Source organism: Plectrocnemia conspersa, unplaced genomic scaffold (genome assembly GCF_051122295.1).
Source record: "Plectrocnemia conspersa isolate PC_06_02 unplaced genomic scaffold, ASM5112229v1 ptg000002l, whole genome shotgun sequence".
NCBI classification, from domain to species: domain Eukaryota; kingdom Metazoa; phylum Arthropoda; class Insecta; order Trichoptera; family Polycentropodidae; genus Plectrocnemia; species Plectrocnemia conspersa.
The window spans coordinates 16,839,816-16,867,254 of NW_028277166.1; the positions used below are offsets into that span (position 1 = coordinate 16,839,816).

The 27,439-nt window shown below is 31.7% G+C and overlaps 1 protein-coding gene across 1 annotated transcript; it reads left to right on the forward strand.

Annotated features, from left to right (window-relative positions):
• Window positions 1–6,870: 6,870 nt before the first annotated feature.
• On the forward strand, window positions 6,871–26,738 carry LOC148237875 (uncharacterized). Its single transcript, XM_088181553.1, has 8 exons — window positions 6,871–7,041; window positions 16,108–16,218; window positions 19,326–19,454; window positions 21,801–22,036; window positions 22,742–24,587; window positions 24,657–24,854; window positions 24,931–25,055; window positions 25,813–26,738. The coding sequence occupies exons 2-8, from the start codon at window positions 16,110–16,112 to the stop codon at window positions 26,410–26,412; spliced, it is 3,243 nt and encodes a 1,080-aa protein (XP_088037679.1). The 5' UTR covers window positions 6,871–7,041; window positions 16,108–16,109; the 3' UTR covers window positions 26,413–26,738.
• The last annotated feature ends 701 nt before the right edge of the window (window positions 26,739–27,439 follow it).

Below are 27,439 nucleotides of genomic sequence, written 5' to 3' on the forward strand. Positions count from 1 at the left end.
TGTGGATGTTATACAAATAAAATATTACGAGTAAATTATTTATACATAACGCATGTGTTGTATAAAATACAGAGTACGTAGGTTTAGCTCTGAGAACGATAGTGAGTCAGCACAGCCAGGTGAACCACCAGCTGACTTGTGACCATATATGGAGACAACATCTCACCAGGTAGCCAAGGATTATTCGAGACTTTGGTGTTAACTGAATGTGTTCATGGTGGTAGGCAATTTGGTGTATATTCACAGTTAAACGAATCTTTAATGAATATTTATATTCGACGTTTTATTTAATATTAACACTTGATCAGATTTATATACCAATATTTATAACCACGTGCTGGTTTATAGTTAAAAATTAGTATAAATAAAATTTTATGTTATAGGTATTGTTGGCTTTATAAATATAATCATTTCGCTGCACAGCTTGATTTTGACATTATACAGAATCTACATTATAAACAATTAAAAGTAAATAAAACGAATAAGTTAAATACAATATTATTTCAGGGTCTGTTAACGATCTGTTTCCTGGCGTTTGTTTGATGATCTGTTTACTGGCGACGCAATTCAATGGTGCTTACAAATAATTAACTGCTAGTAGTAAAAAGTGTGGACTCCAAAGGCAATAAGTTAATTTGTATGTCAACAGCAGGTTACTTTATTTGATTACTTTTTCAAGCAGCTTCTTTTAAGTAGTATTTTTAATTATAATAATGCCATATACTTAAATCAGCTTTCTCGACGTTACTATAAATGGCAGTTGATGTTGATGCATGGTAATTGCTAGGATGTGAAGTTGCTATTGCTGTCATAGATAAATGTAATTAAAAGTATAAAATCACGTATTTCATTATTGTCTAAATATCTGAGAGCTTGTATTTTTTATACAATTTATTGCATTAGTAGTAAAACACAACTATATGTTTAACTAAACCTATTTGACTGTTCTATTTTTAAACTCTTTTGACTCTATTTTGTTTATAGCAATTCTAGCATGATTAAAGCGTTTCTTTACGTGAAAAAATGCTCATTAAACGTTCTTCTTCACTTTTTTAAAAAACGAACAATGTTGTATCATACATCGCCAGCCGAAGAACAAGTGCCACTCAACCTATAGAAGTGAAGTAAAAAATTCAGCTAGCGTTACTTTTATACACATGACTATGAGTTAAATTTAGGCATCGATAAACTAAAAATGCTTTGTGAAATAACTGTTATCAACTTTCAGAAATGTTTAATCATATATTGCTCAATCGTTCTGAAATTAATTATCAAGTTTTTTTATAATTAAATTGAAGCGTTCTATAGACATGTACATACATTTGGTTTGATATTCTGGTAGTTTATACAGATTTATAGTACACATTATTTGTGCCCGGTTACGCGGACCTTCAACCCGTTCGGTGGGTATCCTTTGACCCAAAAACAGCAAGGTTGGGTAGCAGATTTGTGCCCACGCTTCTTGCGACCTCAATGCAAAACTGCTTTATAAAGGTACCAACACACGCAAACGACAATTACAAACGTACACACCAGGAAAGTTGCGATCCCTATTCTTGAAACGCCTTCTTCGTCGGTAACTCCGAATCTACGTGGGAAGACCTGAAGAACAACCATATATTTGAAAGCAACCAAACATTAATTCTAAAACAGTTTCGCACCTAATGAATCTATAGTCTGTCCATCGTCAATCAATTAACCTGCTTCAAAGTGTCAGACTGGACGTGACCGTTAAATTGATACTCCTTGACTTAATGGAGCTCGATAAAAAAATATTGCCTCTTAGCATTGTTAAAATCTATCCCGTTTACTCGTTAATACTATACATATTTTTATAAATGCAAATTCAATACTGGATCAATAAATTCTAATTAATGCACTGAAAGCACATTCTAAGTAATTCAATTGAATTATAGATACTTTAATGCAAATCTTAAAACAGGTTAAGAAATATTTATTATACATAATCTTAGTAAGATTAATTTTAAGTTTAATTAAAATAACAATCAAATTTAATTAAAACACGATCAATAATACCTGAGAGTTAGATACAATTATGTTTGTTGACATGTTTACAATTACTATTTTAAGTAGATAATATTTATAATTTTTTTTATAAAATTATACAACAACAATAATCATTTTGTATTGCGTGCAGATTAAATTGATTCATCTCGTTTAACATTCACTTTACATTATAATTAATAACCTGTTCTGTTACTACTATTTGTTAATATAAACAAAATGGTATAATAATTATATTAATCTTTAAACAAGATCGCTCTGATCCAAATAATATCGTGTGCGTTATAATTTGGTAAATATTTTATATTTTGTAAATTGATCATAATAAATTTATTTATAGATAAATATATTTATTTTGCTGTACATAACATTAAAATATGTTTATAAGAAGTTACAAAAACAATCAAACTATAAAAAATAGTAATGGGTAATATATTAATAAAAATCTAACTTTAGATTTGTAGTTAAGTTATGTGTGTTACAAAATTAATCTTACATTAAATCATAAAATGCAATAAAAATATATTGTCAAAGCAATTGCTGAAAAACGATTAGCAGACAATGAAATCGATATCTATAAAAAAAACATGTACATATATATAATATATTGTAAATATGCTACAGTGAATGAATATTTTTCAGTAGTATAAATATAATTTCAATGTTTCAGTGAAATCATATCCGAATAAATTTTTACTGATAGATATATTTGCTGTTTAGACTCAAACATAACTAAAACGAATTAACCAAACCCAATTTAATCTAATGTTCAAAAAATGTAGTTAAGTCTAGTTCAGCTAATTTGTTTATTTAGGTTTGGGTTTAAACAAAAAATGGACGTTTCGCAGCTGTCAAATTGAGCTTAAAAGACATTTTAGAGCATCGTGTAATTTCATTAGCGCTTTTCAGTTAAATTAAATTATCGTTTATGTATCTACCGGTGAAAATGTATTTAAATATGATTTCACTGAAATGCCAGTAAACATATATTACAACTAATAATTGTTTACAATTCTATATATGTACATATACATATACAATAAATCGAATTATTTTATCTTCATGGAAAATTTTTTATATATAATAGTTCTGTTTTATAAATATTTTTCGACTACTGATAAATCGTCAATATTAACAATTAGAATAATTGGAGCAGTTAATCATAGTTTACATTTATCAAGAGGTCAAAATATAACACCTTATTTGATAAATATTTATTTTAAAACCATATTATTTTATTTATATATTTACTATTATGTAATACAATATGTTTATTTTTATTAAATCAAATATCTATTGAATGCATGATAAACATTATTATTGGTATATTTTATAACATACCCCAAATAAATATTATAAATAAAATATAAAAAACATACTACGCTAATAATATTATAATGAAACTAAAAGGCACAGATTTTTGGTTCGTCATTGATACAATTTAATCATAATTTAATATAATATTTATTACTAACTTGTTTCTATTAGGTAAAAAATGCTATTAACATAGGAACATGTAAAATGATCTTACTTTATTATGAGAGATGTTGATTTTTCCTTGAGAGTTGTGTGAGGTCGCAAATGTCATTAAGTCACAGCAACATCCATAAAAAATATTATAAACAATCTCATTGAACATATGTATGTATTAAATACTATTACAATGAGAACACAGGTAGTTTATATATCAACATTGAGTCTTGTATTCCGGGAATTTATTGGAACATAATTTTTATATAACCTTTACTTTTTTAATACCATATATTTATGTTTATACACATTTGTAAGCCTATCTCACTTATTTATTTATCTGGGTTAAAAAAAAGGTTAAACAAAGGCAATAATATATTATTATCAATAGAGACCGATCAAAACAATCTTTTTTAAAATAAAACACTATGGTAACCAAATAATAATATACTTCAAGCAATTTTTAAGATATTGTCTTTGTCAGCTTCTGTAAGTCTTTTTTAACAATCGCTTTAGAAATTATCAAGAAGATAATAATTTGTCTGTCATTTGAAATCTGCAAAGTGCTTATAATTGCACAATAGCCACGCAGGCTTTCGAAAACCACCATTTACCACTAAAAGTCATGAAATCCTTTTCATAATAAGCTTCGAAACTAATTTAGAAAATATTAATGCCCTTAAATGAACTTAAATTTGCATCATTTGATATGATCGACTCCTACAAAACACCTCCAAAAATCCCCGCGCCAGAAAACCTTTAGAGAAACATTAACGGACTCGAGTAATGGTTGAAAATTTGGAGAATAGAAAAAATATGACAAAATCAAGGCATGCAATGCTTGCACTACACTCTCTGGAAGTTGTCCGAACCGAAGTTCAACTGAAGTCGGCCGAAACCTACGACTTCTGAGTAAGCGACCACATTGTCGCAAATTTCATATGCCGTCCGGACGGCGGCTTCTGTCACGTACAGCCGGCATATTTGCGCGCGATCGAAAAAAGTGCCAAATAATCGCAATTTTCAAATTGTCATATTATTAAAATTACGCCACTGATAATTATAAACGTTTGTTTGGGCACTCACAAATACAATATCAATGAAAACTTTTCGGTCGTAAATATTCAATTTACGCAAAATCTTTGTCGGCTTTTGCAAAATGCCATAAGGCATAACAATTATACTTCAGAATACGAACACCACATCTGTGACTATCCTAAAATTTGTTGCCATCGATTCTAAATAAGAATTCGTTATGGTGTAACATTTATATAAACCGATCTAGGAAAATACATGAGGATATTCGAAACGATTTTTTTAACAAAATCAAGTACCACTAATTATTTTTTAATTATTTAATTTTATATGAAAAAAATATATAATAACGACATCTGTTAGAAGAATATACTATCAAAAATATAATTAATCTTTTTTGGTGCGCTAAAATATTCAAAGATGTCAGTAAGAGTCTGTTGAAGTCCCCGATAAGCATGTGGTATTACAACTTGACCACGTGATCACGAGCAGCGCTTGTCATGCGTGTTGACCATAGGACACCTACGCGCATACTGAAATTGAACCGAGTTACTCGTTCTATCTCAGTTTCCGAAAAACCATATTATTATCTTTCTCACTCTCGTCACTTAACACGCGAGAGAGCGAAAGGTGAAGTATTTCACCGCTCGCGCTCGAAAGAGCAGCTCTGACTTCGGTCCGTTTGCCGACAATGTTCGGAAGCTCTCAAAGTTTGCCAAGTCGACTAAATTAACCCCACTTTACCTCCCGTTCTCGGTAACCTCGGACAACTTCCGAGAGATTTTAGACCAAACTCGACCGAAGTAACCCACTATATTCCCGTCCTTGGCCAACATTGGCCAACTTCCAGAGAGTGTAGTGCAGGCATAACGTTCATATTTAATAAAAAGACCTGCCCAAATGTTTCGTTAAATCGTCAAATATTACAACAAAAAGAAGTGGTACCTGGGAGTATATCTGGACAGAAGGCTCACATGACGGAAACATATATTTACTAAAAGAAAACAACTTGGAATTCAACTTTGAAAAATTCACTGTATGTTGATGAAGAGATGATCTCAGGTGGCACTCGAAAATAAATTACTAATGTACAAGTCAGATATCAAACTAGTACATATTGACATACGAAATTCAACTTTTGGGTAATGCCTGTGCCACCATCGACATCAATCATCCAGAGATTTCAAAACATGGTTCTACGAATGATCGACGCTCACTGGTATGTTCCTAATGATAATACATAATGACCTTAAACACGTCAAATACACGACATACAGAGACAAACTAAAACTCCACCAAACAAAATGGCAATCGAACTATGTACTTGACTGTAAATATGACGACACCAGACGACTAAAACGATTTAGACCATCTGACATATCTGACAGACATGATAAATAATACAAATAAATTAGTAGTAAATAAAATAAATTAGATTTTGTAATAATAAATATGGAGAGGCATCCAATGGGATGTTTTCTTTTCATGCCGATATCATAATCCAATAAATAGTGTATTCGACTCTCACTCGTAATATTGTTATAAAAAGTCTTAATATAAACGCTTGATAATTGAGTGCTTTAACCGCAATGGTACAATTTTATTGTTTTTGACCTGGACTGGAAATTTACTATATGGCAACACTGAGTAGCAAAGATTATCAAGTGAATATTATGAGCTGATGTTTTTAATAATTTTGAATGCCTAATTAAAATATTTTGAATAAAATATGATTTCAGAAAATATGTCGCAACGGTGGTATTTTTATATTTATTTGTAGCATAGAAAGGGTCAACTCGTACCTATTATTATTTATTCAAGAAATTATTTTTATCTAGAGGTCCAAAATCATTGTTTTTCCAGGATCCGGACTTACTCTCAACGGCCCTAATTATAATACGATTACACACTAGCCTACACACCCAAACATCCAAACACATTTATGGCAAGAACTTGTTAACTGAGTAATGCAACACATTAATGTCGTAAATGATATATGTATTTGGCTTCTATAGAAAAGTACAGTTAACATTGTCTAAACTTGTTGGTTCTACACATGTTTATTTAAATAGCACACAAATCTTTGTATTGGGCCTTAAATTTTTGAGTTCTTGCCCTAATTGAAAGGGAATCCCTTCGCGACCAGTGTCCAATATGACTTACTATTACGATATCACGCCAATATATTTTTAGTCACAAGTCCTCGTCTCGATTTGGCTATTGTTTCTGTACACTGTATCCAATGGCGTGTTTGTACGATGAGTGCATCGCGTGGCGTATCGTGGGCGACATTCGACATTAGTTGTTTCTCATTCGAACGATACTTTCCGAACGATCAGCACATTCGACAACGAACGACGACGCGCACCGGTCGCGTTCTGAATACACTAAAAACATAAACATAAACCATAATAATAATAATAATCAAAAAATAACAATTAAATAAGTGTTCTTACGATCGACTTTTACGTAACATTTTCTAATTCGGATAGGATACGATTGAAACGCAAGGTCAGTATATGTCTCATAATATTATTATTATCATCATCCTCATCGTTTCTGTGAAAATAAAATATATATAATGATTTGTGTAAATTTCGTTATACATTTATTTTATGCTAAATAACTTTTATTGCGGCAGAACTATGGCGCCTTTCCATATATGGGCGCTGTTTCTAACTTGTTATTTTTCTCATCTTTATGGTAATACATCATCGTCTGCGAATTTTGCAAATTTTTACAACAGACATCTCTGACGCGCGTTAATTAGTCATTCATTTAGGTACAGGTGATGTTTTTTTGTCTATTGCAAATATTTATTTTTTGTGTATAAATTTCATATTCGAGATACTTTTAAATAATGTGTTGTTAAGTAGCAAACTCACTCAAGTCAATTGATAAAAACAATATTACACTTTTGGGTGAAAATGATTTAATAATATCACTTTGCTCCCATCATTCTCAAATCTCACATCTTCAAAAGAGCAAGTAATCATATGAAAAAATCACAGTTCCATTGTCACTGAAAGTAACGCTTAAATCTCTAAATATAGCAAAAAAGAAAGTGTTCATAGATTATCAGATAAAAAAATCTGCTTGTGAAAATAACATGAAATAGAAAAGAACTAGATAAATTCATAAGATCTTACTATTACTTAATTTTAATAAATGAAAGTTAAATAATTTTAGGCCTTGTGTAAATAAAAATAAACGAACTTAAGTTTTAATATCTAATCTTTGTAGACGGATGTATAAAGAAAGTTTATTTACACGAGAAAAGATCAATATCTCGATGACCTGGAAACATTGACTTGTGTTAGTTTGCTATCTAACGAAACATTGGTATTGAATTCGTTTGTGATTTTTAAGCAATTTACTTAGATACTTTTTTTATTATTCATCCTATACTCAGATGAATAACGACTTGTGTAACAGTAACAGTTACGCAACAGTAAGTATGTTATAGTGAATGGATTACAACGTAGTAGTTTCTCATTTTGAATTGGATTTTTTTGTAGTGTTATTTTTTCGAACATGTAATAATTATGATTTGTTGTTTTTATAACGTAGTTTTTGTTATAATTATCATATAACATAGCGCCATATAATAGGAAAATTTAAGTATACCTAAACTGAGGTAATTGTTAAAACATAATCATATTATTAATTATTGTGTCAGTGCATATAAACATTTATACATAAGACATACATACATACACTAAATATTCAATTCCTTTATTAAATCGTAATTGCCTTACCAATATTTCAACCCACTGAGGTTCTAATGTTACCAATTACCAATTATCTGCCTATACTTGCATCTACATAAATATTAATAACAAACTAGTAAAAAATAGCGTAGGCTAGACAATAACCCATATTGTGGTATTGTATTATAAAATTGCACATTGTATCATATATCAGTGGTGGCAAATCATTTTAGATTCAAGCTCAAATGAGTTTTTTTAATCTAATTTTATATAACCTTAGTGATTGCTTTTTATTTCGACACCCGACACGTGCAAAAATTTCACTAGCCTAAAATTTTGTTTTTAAAAAATGTCTATACATTACTTGTGTTTAAATTATTAAAATTATGAAGTTGCTGATATGTTTCAGTAGCAGTTTTTACTTTTGCTTTCGCGGGGTAGGACTAATATCTGACACGTCACATGTACCCTAGCAGAAAATGCTACTATTCTTACTAACCTTAATAACATACTGCAATGTCATTAAAATTCTACTGCATGTCACGAATCACCAATTCTACAGCACGCAGGTCATATATTCTCAACCAATGTCCTATATAACGCCTGCATTACGAATGCAAATTATTTTTAGAAATGCCATTTTTCTATAGAAGCATTTTTCAATTTATGGTCAATATGTGCATTGCGTAATGCTTATTTCGAATACAATACGTCCGATTAAGAATCAACAAGAAAAAAAAATACCATATTTGGTCATCGCTCTTTCTTACTATTAACACCGTGCAGAACATTCCGGATGTTCTTTAAAGTGATTTATGAAGCATCGCACATTATAGTTTCACGGGCGATTGATACTTAAACATCACATATTATCTGATATTACATGTTTTCAGTAGGGTTATCAACCATGGAAGTTCGTATTTAGGATACCGAATGATTGCCCTTGAGTCGAACAGACTATCAACATCATAAAAAGTTTTCGTAAATGTTAGTAAGCTATTAAAGTTTTATGGGTAATTATATTTTTCTTTATTTTAGTTTTACCCATAAAGCAATATAATAAATTGTATTTAATAATACGATATATGGGCGAAAATGTTACGACCCACACACCAGTCGGGAATCATCAGATAAATTTCGCTAGAACTCAATTAATGGTGTATAAACTCCATGAGTAATTATTGGATAACGATTTAACGACATTTTAAACTAGTTTGACCCACGCGTTTACCATTTTTGAAAAAACGGGCACATATAATTCGAACGCGGACCTCAGATTTTACGGTCTTTTGGTAAACTTGGAAAATTTATGGGGAAACGGTACATACACACGTATTGTCAATAAAAATCATATGCCATGCTAAAAATCACATTTTATATAGTTATATACATACATATGTTTTATTTTATATAATCCTCGCCTTGTACTCGTGTATTTTTTTTATTTTATGAATTTATAAAACTATCTTTTGTTTATTTAAAAAATATATTTTATTTGTAATAAGTGTTCTAACGTGATTTTTCCGTGTATGTGTTTTTGTGCACCGATTATTAAAAAATGGAGTATATCAAATAATGTCATTGTCAGGGCCGCCGAGAGCCCTGGGAAAACAATGATTCCGGACCTCATGACAAAAATGGTATTTTATATATTTTTTAACATCGTAATATAATTTATTGAATAGATAATAATATGTACAATGCTACAAATAAATATAATAATTAGTCACCGTTGCGACATATTTTCTGAATCAAAATTTATACAAAATATTTTAATTAGGCACTCTATAAATAAATATCTACTTATAATATTTACCTAGTAATTAGTCGTGTTTTTTTTGCTGCTCAGTGTTGCCATGTAGTGAATTTCCAGTCCAGGTCAAAAGCAATAAAATTGTATCATCGCGGTGAAAACACTTCATTATCAAGCGTTTATATTAAGACTTTTTATAAAAATATTACGAGTGAGAATTGAATAAAGTACATATAAATCAAATTTTGACCAATAGGAGAACGCAAAAAACAATTATCCCTTCTCAGAAGTCAAAAATCCACGTCAAAAGCAACAAAATCGTGCCGTCGCCGTCGCAGTGCGACGGCTCCGACACGGTTTTATTGCTTTTGACGTGAATTTTTGCCTTCTGAGAAGTGATAATTGTTTTTGCGCTCTCTTATTGACCAAAATTCGGTTTGAATATACTTCGATTAGCCCTCTCATATTAGAAGTCTAATAGCTATCATATTTTTAAAACATATATCGAAATGCAGATAAACTATGGACCAATATGTGAGATGCGATGTCTGTCTGGACTTATTCTTCCGCTTATTTTCCCCTGAGAGATGAATTAGCTTAGTTTGTATTTTGGACTTGACCTTATGAAAGTTCTAAAAGTATAATTAGTTTAGGTTAGGTTTGGGTTTGAACAGCAAATGGACATTTCGCAACAGTCAGATTGAATTTCATAGACATTTTAGAGCAGCACATTAGCGCCTATCAGTTAAATTATATTTTCACTAGTAGCAAAAATATAATTTGGACTTTACTAGTGAAATTATACCTTTACCAAAAAATACACGTTCACTGTAACATTTATAAATCGGATGTAGAAAATACTATATATAGAAAAATTTAAATCATATAATTGTACTAGTACCTGACAGATAAAAATATATATCTACTGGTGAAAATGTATTTCGATATGATTTAACTGAAATGACATATTTAAAAAAAAAATTTTCGGAATATATTTTTAAGATTTTATTTTCGGAATAGTCACATGAAACTGAATCTATTATTTATTTATTTTGCTGCATTAAATCCAGTTGTCAAATTACTGATAATACAATCTAAAAAAACATTAAATTTATATATTCATTTGGCGCTGTTGATTTTTCGTTATTTCTTAGCTTCATCCTTATAAAAATTCAGATCAAATACCTAAATTTACATTTGTTAAATATTTCCTCTAATGTCAAATATTTTTTAAATGTTCAAAAACCAAATAAAGTCAACAATAATTTGCAGACAAATTTTAGCACAAGTGGAACCGCGTCAAAAACTACAATCTGTCCCTTTGAATAATATTTTTATTGTGTATGTACTACCTAGAAAGTGAGTGCTTTTGAAGGCAATGTTCCGCTCTTTTTATTTCTTGTATGTATAAAAAGTGCTGAAGGAACTTATACCTGAAATACATCAGTACATACATTTAAAACGACTGTAGTTTAGTTCAGATTCATTATTTGAGGTCGGTTTTTACTTTTTTTATACGTATATTCTCGCTATGATTTTTTCCAGAGTCAGATTTGGAATTTGTCCCTTCTCCCTTCCCCCTCTCGGCAGGCCTGGTCATTGGTATATGTAATTTATATATTTAAAAATAAAAAAGTGTATATGAAATTGTATATACATATTTAATAAACAATGCCGCAAAATTATTTCAACAACTAAAGTTGACACATAATTCTTAAATATGCACCTTTCACTAATCATCTGAAAAAAAATATTTTATACATAAGGTTTATAACAAAATTCTTTATCAAATAGAAAGATTGCATATAATACATATATATGTACATATACTTTTATGTGTAATATCCTTATGTATTAAGAACGAGTTACCGGAATATATAATATTTATAGTAATAAAATTACGTCATTCTGCTATAATACGATTGATAAACGAAGTGATTTATCATAAACGTTAAATGACACACTTATTCAATTGAGACCTTTAAGGTCAAGTTCGTATTACGCTCTAACGAGCAAATAACGATATCACTTCATCCTGAAGATTTACGTCTACGTGGAATTCTCTTTGTCTATAACTCCGTTGGAATTCAGTCCTATTTTAGGCGTTGCCAACGTAAAAATACCTGGTTGCGTGTCTGCGGTTAACGGTGAAGATATTTTACAAAGTTCGCGATATCGATCCTCTTTCAGGCGATTCTGAAGCTCTAGGTGGTGACGGAATTCGTTACGGTACCAGACGGAGACAGGTCTTCATACAAAACGATGCAAAACTATATGCATAAAGAAATATCGTTGTATCTGTGTGGGCTGCTTTAGAAAATTATTTCGTATATACATACCATTTCCTACTAAACACGATTATTAGCATAATAAGTTGTTTTCAAACTATAAACCAGCCAATAGATAAATGTCTCAATATTGCAATGCTTTAACTATTAAAAATATATGTAGTATTAGCAATGATTATAAATAAAGATAAATTACACAAATTTGGCATATGGCGTTCTAATCATCCATTTTAAAAAAATATTTTTTATTGTGTAGTATACATATTACAAATCTTAACATCATGATTTGACAGGTTGCCCCAATGCTTTTCGATGGACTTTGTATAAAAACGGTTTTATTGCACATCAAAATTAGATGATCCTCGTTGAAAAGCTGAGTGTTCCATGCAAGAGGAGCGTTTTCAAGCGTTAACGACCTGGCCACAACGGGCAAGGATAAGGGACGCGATCGTGACTATATAGGGCACTCTAAAACTCACAACCAAAAGTCACCGAGCATTGACGGCTTGTCGACACCACCCCTTAGCAACATTAAAATCCGAATTTGTGAGAACACAAAAGGCCATCAGCATATAATAAATATTCCGAGTTATTAATTACCGCATATATGTCGTTTATAAAGAGCAAAAAAATCAGAGGACCCAAATTGGTTGCCTGTGATACTCCAGAATGATCAAACTACTCATTAGAGCAGCTATTTCTATAGCTCATACACCGACCATGGCAACTTAAGTTACTCGAAAAAATGAAATTACTTAACTTCATAAGAAATAGCTTATGATAAACTCTGTCGAATACTTTTTGATAGTCGATATAGACTATATCCACCTGAATTTTAAAATCGAGAGATTTTGTCACCGCCTTAAAAAGGTACAAGAGGTTAGTGACCGTGAAACGACGAGGACGAAACCCGAGTTGTTGATTGACTAGTGATTGTGATAGATATTAAAGATTCTGATTTTTGAAATTCCAGGATTCGATACATTTTTTTTCAAAATTTCGGTGCAACATTATCTTTGTGTTAATTTTTTTTATAATGATAAATACCTTATTAAAAGTTTTAAAAAATATGTGTAGATATATTCTATAAATGCTTACGTAATTATGTAGTCTTAGTAATATGCATTTGTGTAATAAAAATCCATTAAAAATAATCTATATCTAAAAGCCTGCATCTCAGTTTTTGTAATAGTATTTCATTCCGTAAACGTAGGCTAATCGATGTTAACGTTTTATTCAAACGTTTTATGTTCTGTGTACGTGATCCATTTGAACCCAATATTTTTATTATATTTTTGTGCAGTTCAGCTCCTTGTAAGTACACGATAATCGTTACATTTTATTTCTTATAGAATTTTCATCAGCGATTTATAAATCAAAGGTAAAAAAAATAATGAAATAAATTATAGTTGTTTTTTGCCTGATAAAAATATAAATGAAAATGTAAGTCATTACTATCATTCCACAAACTTTAATTTTTATTTATATCTCTTTAAATATTTGTTTTAATATTAGGGAATTTATATTATTAAACCTCAACATCATTGTAGCGACTATGTGCTTTAATAACAGTTTTCATTGAAGTACGTGTAACTAGAATATCAATATCATTGTAACAAATTTATTATTGATACGTTTTAAAATATAAGTCTCAAGAATTTTTTAATGAATATATTTTGGTTATCGAGACTGCATTTTTGTTTAAATTTTCAGAAAAATTTCGATCTATAATTCAGGGGACAGAATCCCTAATATGTATATTATATATATGTATACATATATATTTTACTGGAAAAGTCTAAAGACCAATTATTAAATTATTTGTAATTAATAAATCTACGATATATAAGAAATCCTAAAATTTACTGCTCTTTCAAAACTCCGTAGTATAATTTATATATGTATTTTAAAGTGCAGCATTAAGTTTTTATGATGTAAGTCTGATTGTTCATATAATTGATTCAACACAAGTAGTTTATCATTATATTCTTTTTTTGATATCCGGTTATTTTTACACTAATTTTATTCATATTAATATCAATTGTTAAAGTAAGTAGTTCTTCCTGTATTTTTTGAGGCGTTTCCACATCTACTCAGATATGCTTGAACAATCTCAGTTGAAGCATATCACTATTCTTTTGCATACAGTAACATAAAGATCCAAACATTTACATATTCATAGAAATTGATTGCTAAACTACATAACATGTATTTATTATTAATTTATACATTAAAATTAGCAAAAAAAATGCTTCCATTATACAAAAATATCTTGAATATTAAAATAAATACATAATTAAAGACCATTATTACAATAAACAATAATCCTTATTATGTGTTTCTTTTTTGACATACAATTTTCTTTTAAATTAGTTTTGTAACATCTAATTAATAAATCTTATGTTTAGAAATTTGAATCATCACGATTTAAAAAATGTAATAATTTTATGGTACAATTCCTAGCACCTGCTTATATTTTTTTGATCTATAAAAAAATCATCAGTATTAAAATGAAGATTTTTTAATAAAAATATTAAAGTAAATATTAAAAACAACACTTATCTTGAGATCTTAAAATATTTTAACTAATATAATTATAATTTTCGGTGTTTTTCTTCATGTCGGAAGATTTACACATTCGAGCTTTGTATCACGTCGGGATGTCAATACTTTGACTTTCGGGTTTTCAGATAAAAAGGTGTGTGACTTTGCAGCCAAGTAGAAAAAGCCAGGAAAGTTGGTAACAGATATTTTATAAAATATATAGAGAAATGTGGATGCCACTATTAGGCGGTGGAGTTGAAATGGCAGGTCATGGAAGTCGTGCGGAGTTGTATTAGTGTCGATTGTGATTTCGGTGGAGCAGCTGTGATCTGTAGTGATGTGTTCTCGTGATGTTCTTTGAACCATTCGTTGATGTCTCTCATGTCCATGAAGTCTCATGGCTCGTCTCTGCTGCTGTGATCCCATGAAGTCTCTCACTCTCTGTGACTAAGAGTCACATATTTTATACTACTTCAAAAGAGCTCTTGTGAATCACAGATAAGAATGATTGAGAGTCAATTGCATCACTTCTTGGACACGCCTCTGATATGTGTTCACGGCTTAAGAGAAACATCTAGATGGTAACTCCAACGATCGGTAACCAAGAGCTAGAAGAACAATAGTATGTGCGCAGGGTAGAATGTATTGTATATCGCGCGTCCTTTCCCACAAAGAATAGTTTTTAGGCGGTACTTATAGGCGATTGGCGTCTAGAGGCGGATGTGCTAGGTGGTCCGTGCAATATTTCAAATTATTGACGCAATTATTAAGATATCTCTTCCGTCGCGTGTGTGGCCTCATTTTCGAGACGGGTTGATCGCTCTTTTCGTTTGCTCGAATAGTCGTTAGAATGACCTCTAAATTGTAACAAATTATGCAGATGGTTGAAACCCCTACAAAATCAATGTTGAACTAATAAAATCATAGAATCGAATCTTCAATTACACATTGCCCACCATAACTTATTGTTTCCCAACCATTAAACCGCTGATATGTAGGATGAAACTTAAATGGCTATTACGACATAACTTTGAATCCAGCAAATCTTATTCAATCTGATCATAAGTCGGTTCAAAAAGCTACTTTACCATAAAACTGAAGTATAACTGGAAATCTAACGCTACATAACATGACCAAATCTAGAAATTATTCCACTTTTACTGGTTGACGTGACGGAATACATATATTTTTATCTAAATTGCACGTATTTTACCGGTCAATTGCAACACCAGTTTCTGCACCTCTGTGCTATTTACTATATTTAATATATTTTTTGTTTTAGAAATGGGGGGAATGAAGCAAATGCCGTGGACCCCAACGAAAAGACGGGGTCCAATCGCAGCCGAGAGTAGCAGCCCTGGTCCTGCGGCTGTTGCTTTGCCTTCTTTAATAGGTATGTATTATAATATTGTATTATGCGAATATTCAAAAATGTAGATGATCATGTACATAAGGTCAAACACGCGCCGCTTCAATCATAAAACTTCTAAAGAGCAAAAAAATGACAGATGACAGCTTAAAAAAAAGTGTTCTAAAAAAAAGACTACGTGACTGGTTATTAAAAAAAAGAAATTCCTACGTGTCATAAATATAATATAACGGTACCATAATGTGGTGTTTCTTTGACATTTATACTTATTGTAACTATACCAAGAAATATCAATTTAATACGAATTATCCTGCTAATACGTACGCTACTTATACAATATTTAATTTTAAAGTCTGGAAACATTTATAGATGCATATCTTGCATTTTAGTTTACGTTCAGCTATAGCGATGTATGTTATGAAAATGTCCATAGATTATCCTCAATCATATGCAGACTTAACAAGTCTTATCTCACTGGACGAGGTCGGATGGTTGGGTCCTACGCAGTAATCTTGTTTTGTCAGCAACAGCCTCAGCATTCCTATACGCAGCTTTTGCTCGCATACTTGATTCCTAATTTCATTTTGACAGTCTTCATTTTTGAGTCAAGTCTGTTTGTATTATATGTATTGTATCGCGGCGTCTTCACGGCGCATCACTGTTCTGGAATTTCTAGACGAAATCAGTGTGTATTTTAGTATATTCTGATTAACTGGACTCGTAGTGTTTTTCGAGAAGCAGGTACAATCTTCCAAAGCGGTAATTTAGTTATTTACGTTTAGTTATTATGTCTTCGCTTCATTGCGTCCATAGTCATGCTGAAGTACTTCGCGATATTGGCATACGATATGACTTTACGGTTGATCGTTATTGGTAACAGATCGATTTTACTATTTGTAAAATTGATATGCTGAGATTTAGTTGTATTCTGATACATCTTGGTCCACTTACGCAAATGTAAGCAACGTGGTCTCAGCACACAACCTTTAGGTAATCCAGGTTTTTCTTAGCGGTGAAAGTGTGTCTTTTGATTGACTGATAATATAGTTTAGATATAAGTTTTCTTATTTTGAATACGAGCTCTATGTGCCATATCTTATCAAGGGCTTTAACTTATTTTATAATATATTTTAAATGTTCCACAGCTTGCACTTTTCTTGACGTCGAAAGTAAAATTTGATAACACAGATCTAAATAAATTGCTCCTAGTATACTATTAACACTTTCTAATAACGATACTTCTCTATTAGATAATTAATTATATAAAATATCTGCAAAGATTTTTTTAAGTTTGTAATTAGATTTTGTTTGAACGAAAAAAATTCTACCATACGCTTTAGGTTTGCCTACATAGGTGCACTAAATCACGCTTCCTTAGCTTAATTTGTTTACGCGCGAAAAATTATGATCGGAAACTTTTTGAATAAACCTAGTATAAATAGAAAAAAAAATGTAGATGCCGCTATCAAGCGTGTAATTGCAATGCCATGTCTTGGAAGTTTAGGAGTCTTTGATGGCATGTTGAGTTGTATTATTGTCGGCTGTGATATTGACGGAGCAGCTGGTATTTGTCGTGATGTGTCAATGCAATTTACTGGCTCGTATTTGCTGCTGTGACCCTTGTAGTCTCCCCTCTATGATCAAGTATCACATGATTTATGTTACATGACAACTCTGGAGAATCTTAATTGAACGTGTTTGCGAGCCAATTGCATTACTTCTTGGTTACATCTCTGAAATAAATAGTCCAGATAGCCACTCTGACGATTGTAAAAGAGTAGCTAGCATATGTTCAAAACAATGAGCAGTTTTTCAGCGTATGTTCTATTTCTCGGGACGAATGTTCTATTATGAGGTCCAAGCAATATTTATAATTAACAACGCAATTATTTAGTCACAAGATCTCTCTTTTATTGAGTTGTGAATATACTGTACATGACTCCACTTTCGAGATGGTTAAAAAAATGCTAAAAGATTGTGATCTTTAATTGTTTTTGTTAGTAAATAAGAAAGCTTATTTAAAACATTTTTGAGCAATAAATTGTGTGTTACTTGATATGCACTAATGGTAAGATTTTAAAAGCCTGAAAATAATAATCTAATTATCCTTAAAAAGTTTTATTTAAATTTGTTAAATAATCATATCCTTAAAAAAATTAAAGATTTTATGAACTTTAGTACGACCTCAATTTTTCTATACAGGAGAACAAAAAATAAGATATTTAACAGCTAGATTTAATAAAGTAAAAATTTATTTATTCTTACTTTTAGAAGTCTAAATATATGTATAATCGATGTGTAAATTATCTTCAGAATGGTCAACTTTCTAGTACAAAAAACTGTGTGGTTTACTTTTATTCGTTGAAATTAAGTCGTACTCACATATTTTAAATTCATCTCATGCTATTTTCACAGACAAGATTTTCATCAGTTCATCTAATTATCATTCTTTTCTGACAATCAACTAAAAAATCATGAAGTTATTTTTAGACATTTTCTTGAATTATTTAATATTTTATATAAATGAGATATGAAACGATTTATTGTGTAAGGTTTATACTAGTACTTTTAAATGTTTAAAATATTGTGAATTATATAATACATTTTAATTTCATGTTAAATTAAAATTAAAATAAAAAATATTCTAGCAAGATTTAGTATCTGTAATATATCAAAATTAACTTTGGGAATATATTATATTAAAAGAACGATTTTTAGTATGTGTAAATCGCATATGATTAGAATATCGAAGTAGCATGAAGTTCATGTTTTAATTTTTACTAGTTGTAAAATATATTTGTGAACTGTATTTTATTTTATACAAAAAAACACAAGACAAAAATAAAAAAACTAGCTGATTATGATTTATGTAAGAAATAAATATGAATTCATTACTTTTGCCTTATATGACTGTCCAATATTTGAATCATCAATCGCGATTGTCGTCTAAATACTGACTGAGTTGTAAAGCCATATCTTTTTTAGCAATCACATATGTTTCTAAACGAAGTCACTCAAAAAGTCACGTAGCTTGAAAGACGTGAGTTAATGATGCCATTTGCAGTTTGTGTGGAAACGAGAGACAAATTACTCGATTACGTAATGAGAGCATCGTTTTTTTTATTTTTCAGGAAAAACGCCAAACGAATCGAATAAATCTAGAGCTCCAGCTTTCACATTTGGCGGAAAGCACTGTAGCAACGATAGAGCCCTTGGACCTGGACCTGCATCTTACAACACCGAAGGAATGACGTCCAAAGGTAATAAACTATCCGAACAAGTCCACACACTGCTTCTGTACCCAAATAAAATACTAATATAATTGGAGATTTTCAAATGAACTTTATATGTGAGTCATGATGTAATACAGAGTGGTTTATAAATCGATTTACCATTTGAAATATTTTTTTTATAATAGCGAATCTCGTAAATAGCACTCAACTTTATGTTTCACAAGCATTCTTCATTATGTACAACTTTTTACTGAAATGTTCAAGTTATCAGCCTTCAATTGAATCAAACCAATAGGAAAGTCAATTAAAATATTGTCATATAGACAGAATCAACATTTTATATTCTGAGCTTTCGAGAGTGTCTTTGTTACAAGTGCAATAATATCTTGAACATAATCTCCTAATCTGTGATTTATAATTCAATTAACTTTATAAAAACAGAAAGGATTTTATCAGCACTTATTTTTTATTAAAATGCTATTATTATTAATTATATATAAAACTAAGCTATAAAAAGTACATCAAAAATCTCTGAATCGTCATATAGATCCATATAAAACTACTTTGTTATAATCCATTCCTTACTATATAATTGTTATAAAGTAAGTATTTTACCAAATTGCATAAAATGTTATTATTATTAAATGGCAAAACGATTCATGAATCATCCTATAGCAGAAGTAGGTGTTATAGCTTCTCCTTTTCTGATCATGGGTGACTGACGCCTACCAAACCAGACAGATGGTCTCTGCCATTACTAAATTTGGTCTCAGACAATTTCGAGCGTTTGAGAATCTCCATTTTTTCCCCGGATCGAAAGTTTAACCGACTAATTGATCAGCTTTTTTCGTTATACGCATGCGGAAGTAGGCAAAGCAACTCCTCCAGCAGTCTCCTTGCACGCCAGGCCTAAAGATCCTAGAACGATAGTCACACCGGCGCCTGGGGATTACGAGGCACAAAATGCTGAAAAGGTGGTTCAGCAGGCGGCGCCAAAGTATTCCTTTGGCACAAAACCGACCATCACAGGAACGACTCACTCGCCGGGTATGATTGACGCAGATTCTGACGAGGAAGTTTAATATTATAATAGAAAGGCACGGCGAGGAAGTTGTGCCCACGTTGACGAAGAGAGAAAAAACTGGTTGTTGAGAACGACCTAAGCCTACGCCGATCTTGAAATCGTTTTGGGACATTTGTGGGCTTCGCAAGGACACTTCCTTAAACCTTAATCTTGATATATCGTTAATGTCAAAAGTTATCGCTATTTTGGTATTGTTATGGTGAAGTGAAATGGAAACAAGGTACCATAAAAAATTATGGGGAAAGTTGAAAGTATGCTAATATGGTGGAGAGATTTTTCTCTTCAACGTTCATAAAGTCAGATTTTTTATGATCATTTGTATGATGTATGCAGGCTGCTATTCTATTGTAGAAAACATTAATCAAAATTAATCCCTTATTAACACCTAATAAATTTGTTATTCAAATGTGCTCAGGGTTTCCTGATATCTCACCTATATACGTTACGCTCGGTCTTTTTATTTTTAATTTTCTAATTATCAATCGATATTTTTCCTTCAAATATGTATATCTTCACATATAAGTTTTTAGATGTTCCACTCGTGTCATTACAACATAAAATACACAATGAAAGAAGCATTCTTCTCTCAAGTCAATTCTTATTACACAGAGTCCGCATGAGTTATTTATTGTCACAGCGAAAGTAAAACAAATTATAAATTGAAGTGACCCAATACTAAAAGGCAAATCCTTATGATTCTATTTGCTGTTTACTTTCCTAATATATTTTTCTTCGTTCATATCTTGTCAATTGATTAAATACATCATATTTTGAATCAAGGATAGATACTTCTTTATTCGGTTATGAAGCAATTCATCTTATGTTAAATTATATGATAATATAGATTCAGTTTTTAATATAGCTTTTCATTTTATCTGAGTCCTTATGTTTTTTAGATGTCCTATATGTGCTGCTCAAGTCATAAGAGCTTATGACATTTCCTTGCAAAAAACATATTCTTTATTGCTAAAATAGATTTTTGAAGAGAAGCAATAATTTCTCCAATATACTGACCAAATAGTACAAATCTGTTACATTATAATACATGTATAACTTTTGATTTGCTCCATCTTATCCGGGAATTTTGTACCTTATTTTTCAATAGAATTATATAGTCTTAAAATAAAGTGAAATACTCTTAAGCAGAAGAAATATTCTATGTAATTTTTCAATCTTTGATTAAACGTTTCAAAGTCTAAAGTGATAACTTTCGGCATTATTGATGTTTGAATACATACAAAATACTACTCTTTTATATTACTAAAATATATTCTTTCTTTGTTACACAGCTCCAAACGTGTACCACGTGAATGGAACTTTAGGTGGTGGAGCACCCGCTTATAGTATGGCTGGAAGAGCAAAGGAGTCTCAACCGGCAGCTGCTGCTCTTCCAGGACCCGGTGCCTATGAAGAGGCTCGTGGCGATGCCATCAAACGTAGACCTCCAGCGTATACAATGGCAGCTAGGCAAAAGAGGGTAGATAACACTTCGGCACCAGGACCAGGAAATTATTCTCCAGAAAAGGTAAATATATAAAAAATAAATCCAAGTTTCAAACCTTTGATATGTTTAGTTATAACACTAAAGATGTCTCTAGTATTAGATCGTTTCATAAATGTGATGCGAAACAGTTTTTAACGCTATTATGGGCATGCTCTTATAATGGAATGTTTGTTATCTATTTTTATTCTTTAATAATAATGCATCCCATTTTATTCTATACTAACATTTTTTATCCTTACTGCATCCGCTTTCTCTAACATGGAACCAGGTGGATGTGACACAGAAGTCTTCTCCGGCTTACACCTTCGGTATCAAGCATTCTCCTGTCATTGGCACCTGTAAAGCTGACTTACAAATCGAGGTTGATCTTAGCTAACTCCAACCCAAAAGGTTGGTCTCAACTCGTACAAATCCTATGCTGTGAATTGTTTAATTAATAAAGACTAATTATAAATTATATATAATATAATATATGAACGCTTATAATTGTATAGCAAAAAAAAACACATTATCACACTTGGCATGTGATACAATATCAGTTTCAAAGCTTAATCAAACAGCATTCACTCCACAATAATCACTCATTATTATAAGCATGAACTGATGTATTTAACATATAGACTGTTGATTAGTGATTAAGTTAACATTGTTATTTAAAATATTACATTAATAAACTAATGCCGTTTTTATTATATTAATGTGTTTTTATTTTTTTGAACCATAAAGGCCGATAAGATAATGCTAGACCATTCCCCAAAATATTCTTTCGGAACCAAGATTTCAACAGAAAAACCTATTGACACGCCGGGGCCTAATGCGTACGCTCCAGAAAAGGCAGATAAAGTCTTTGACCACGCCCCGATGTATTCATTCGGAACTAGAGGTCCAAACGACAAACCAATCGACACTCCTGGTCCGAATGCTTATTGCCCAGAGAAGGCTGATAAAGTATTACACGAAAATACCCCATCATATTCGTTTAGAGTCAAACCACAAATGGGAAAACCAAACGATTCGCCAGCGCCAAACGTATACGCCCCAGAAAAGTTTGATAAGATAATGGACAACGCTCCTAAATACTCGTTTGGTATTAAAGGACCGAACGATAAGCCCATAGATACACCGGGGCCAAACGTATATTGTCCTGAAAGATCAATGCTCGATAATACACCTAAATATTCATTTGGAATCAAAGGACCCGATGGAAAACCTATTAACAATCCAAGTCCAAATGCTTATGATCCAAGCTTATCAAACGGCACACCAAAGTATTCTTTTGGAATCAAAGGTCCAGATGGTAAACCAATCGATACTCCAGGTCCGAATGCATATTGCCCTGAAAAGGCCGATAGAGTATTGATGGAAAGTTCTCCATCATACTCATTCAGGCCGAAGATACAGCACGACAAACCGAGCGATACTCCAGGACCAAACGTTTATGACCCAAATTTATTAAACGGTACACCAAAATATTCATTTGGAATTAAAGGACCAGATGGCAAACCGATTGACACACCTGGCCCTAATGCATATGATCCAAATTTATTGAACGGTACACCAAAATATTCATTTGGAATTAAAGGACCAGATGGCAAACCGATTGACACACCTGGCCCTAATGCATATGATCCAAATTTATTAAATGGTACACCAAAATATTCATTTGGAATTAAAGGACCGGACGGTAGGCCGATTGATACTCCGGGACCAAATGCATATGATCCGAATATGTCATATGGTACACCCAAGTATTCATTTGGAATTAAAGGCCCAGATGGTAAACCGATTGATACTCCAGGACCGAATGCATATGATCCGAATTTGTCAAATGGCACACCAAAGTATTCATTTGGAATTAAAGGCCCAGATGGTAAGCCAATTGATACTCCAGGACCAAATGCATATGATCCGAATATGACATATGGTACACCCAAATATTCATTTGGAATTAAAGGCCCAGATGGTAAACCGATTGATACTCCAGGACCGAATGCATATGATCCGAATTTATCAAATGGCACACCAAAGTATTCATTTGGAATTAAAGGACCGGATGGTAAGCCGATTGATACTCCAGGACCGAACGCATATGATCCGAATTTGTCAAATGGCACACCAAAATATTCGTTTGGTATCAAAGGACCGGATGGTAAACCAATAAATAATCCAGCACCAAATGCATACTGTCCTGATAAAGCAGATAAAGTCTTGTTGGAAAGTTCTCCGGCGTATACATTCAGACCGAAAGTTCAACACGATAAACCGAATGAAAATCCAGGACCAAATGCGTACGATCCACACCTATTTGAAGATACTCCAAAGTACTCATTCGGAATTAAGGGACCAGATGGCAAGCCGATCGATACTCCAGGACCTAACGCGTACTGTCCCGAAAAAGCTGATAAGTTACTATCAGAAAGTTCACCGTCTTACACACTTAGACAAAAATGTACTCACGAAACACCAAACACTAATCCAAGTCCCAATGCTTACAACCCCACAATCACCGACGACACTCCAAAATATACTTTTGGAATAAAGAGTATGTGTGAAAAGCCATTCGAGACTCCTGGTAAGATATTGTAGATTATATAAAAAAATCATTTATTCCACAAGCATTTTCAAATGACATGTTTTTTAGCGCCGAATGAATATAATATGCCAGCTATATTGAACACACCTCTGTACTCAATATCTGGAAGACATAAATTACCTATTGATGAAAGGATCAAAGTTCCCGGACCTGGAAATTATTCACCAGAAAAATTCGTATTAACTTTCTCGCCTTCATATTCATTTGGAATTAAGATACATACAGAAAGATTTTCGGATGCTCCTGGTGAGTGTTAAACATATATTGTATATATAATATATATTTTTTTGTTGGATTATATTATTAATAATATGATTTTCAGCTCCTAATGAATATAGAATACCATCAGTTTTGGATACTCCTATGTATACGATCTCTGGCAGACATAAAGTTCCTGTAGATGATAGAGTTCGAGTTCCTGCACCGAATGCGTATTCACCTGAAAAAGTATGTACAGTAAAACTATGAGATTGATTGGTTTCTTAATTATTATTATTGTGGCACAATTTATGAATTACATTTAGCTTGTGTAATTACTATAAATACTTGATGGTCACGTAGCCTTGTTAATGTCTGTAAGGTACAGTCGTTTTTGAATATTGGGTTTAACTCTGGAGTTCCAAGTGTGAAATGAAGATAGAAGCGGCTGTTTTTTCAGTTTTGGTCCATGCTAGGTGTGAGTTTGGTTGAACTCGTGTGTTATAAATCGTGAATAACTGGTATATGTTATTGATTAAATTTCTTGTTGGAGGTGAATGATAATCATTACATATGATAGAGGAGGTTTTTTCTCTGACTCCGTTCGACATAATAGCGATAATTTGGGGATGGAATTTAATTTATATATTTCCGTCTTATTTTTTATAAGAATCATTGTATAGACATTTAAGTTTGAGCAAGTGGAGATTCAACCAGATAATTAGCACAACCGTCGTCCAGCTGTTGACACCTGTTAATGCTATATAGTATTTTGTGTTTGTAAAAGCACCTAAAGGTGGTTGTTATGCATTTAATAGATCTCTAACCGTCGCGTAAAATGCACTTGACGGCATAATAATTGTATTTTTGTTTGTCGCACTTTTAACGCACATATGCAACAAATCATTTTCTCATGGTGAATGTGTCTTTGCAATAACTGCTTTGAAACTAATTCATAAAATATGTGATTACTTAATACTATTTAATACATTTTATGTGATTTTAGATGATTGATTCAAAACCAGCCCCTACTTTTGGCATCCGCCATTCGCCGTTCATTGGACAATTGAGAGCAATCACAGAATACGCCCACACAACTACTGATACTCAAGAAAATTTAAGTAGATCTACTCAAGTTCAAGCTCAACAAACCAAGAGCGAGACTCATACTACCATTACGAATGGAGTAGCACACAACGAAAACCTTAACTCAACGAGACAAGTTAACGGAGAAGCACACCAATCCGTTACTAAAGTTCAGAACCAAAATGGTTCTACTAGTGGATCTACCACAATCACTCGCGTCGTAGAGTCGACGGACCCGCAAGTGAAGGGTACGACAACTCGCATCCACGAAACCATAAAAGATGGAAAGGTTACTCGCGTAGTCGAAACTATCCCGATGCTGAATTGGACCCAAACCGATCCCGGAAAGAGCCAAAGAGTTGTTAAAAGCGAGACTACATACACTACCCATGTTCTACCAACAGAAACTGTGACCACGACTCAAAAGCAGACTAAAACTCAGTCGACCAAAGCTCAAGTTAAAGGACAGACCAACGTACAGACAAGTCACTCGCATTCTCAAAAGATGATATGCACTTAAAGAATGGTGCTGTTTAAAAAAACAATTTTATTGAGCTATGATACTCTAACCACAATACACGCATAAGACTAATATATCATTTACTCATAGATTTTCATAAATATACAATTGATTGTTAAAGTATGTATTTTTCATATATGCAAAATTATGTATTAGCATTTTCACGAAAAAATGAAGAATTATAATAAAATTCTATATTTTTTAAATTGAAAACATATACATACATAAATATATATACACATACTAATATGATAGTTTTAAAGCTTAAGACTTATAAATGTAAAATGCAATTTATTTAGTTACTAATAAAAGCTTTACGACTCGTTTTTGCTTGTTTTATTGTCGGAATGTATATATTGATTGCAATGTTCTTTTTAATGACGCAGTTATTTTTCATCTCTATAGATAAGAATAGTTTCCACTTCTATGGAAATGTTAAATGATATGGGTCAAATGATAACTGCACTGTTGTTTAATACATTTATGGAAAAACCATTAGTATTTATATTTTTCTATTATAATATATAAATAATTGTGTCAGCGTGAGGAGAGTGAACAAGAGAGAGGTTCAAAAAACTCGTCATTAATTTACTAGACATGTGTAATTTCTTTTCAGCTTCTCTCTTTCTTTTCCTATCTTTTGCTCCTTTTCGTTTTTTTCCTAACATAGCTGAACAAAATATTTATCACGGAAGTAACAAATTTTTTACTCAAAAAACATGTTAAAAAAACGTCTTTATACTTTGAAAATATTAAATCAATTGTCAAATTAATCATTAGGCCAAAAAAAGTTGAGTAAAAATATCTTTCTTAAAACATTGTATTAAGTTAATTAAAACCAACTTAAGTAAAATGTAAATATAAAATAAGCCTAATATATGTATATTATAAAACAGAAAATAATGTGTCTGTCTGTCTGTTACAATAACTCATTCCAAAAAGTGAACAGTAGCGACGAGACATTTGCACACGTCATTCTTATGCAATTGCAATACCGACTTAAAAAGACATTCAAATAAATTTGTCA

Bases quoted from the DNA above. Each gene is read 5' to 3' on its own strand.
- LOC148237875 (XM_088181553.1), top strand. From the start codon at position 16,110: ATGGGGGGAATGAAGCAAATGCCGTGGACCCCAACGAAAAGACGGGGT. The intron at 16,219-19,325 runs GTATGTATTATA...TTTATTTTTCAG, and splicing joins TGCTTTGCCTTCTTTAATAG to GAAAAACGCCAAACGAATCG. The intron at 19,455-21,800 runs GTAATAAACTAT...TTTGTTACACAG, and splicing joins CGAAGGAATGACGTCCAAAG to CTCCAAACGTGTACCACGTG.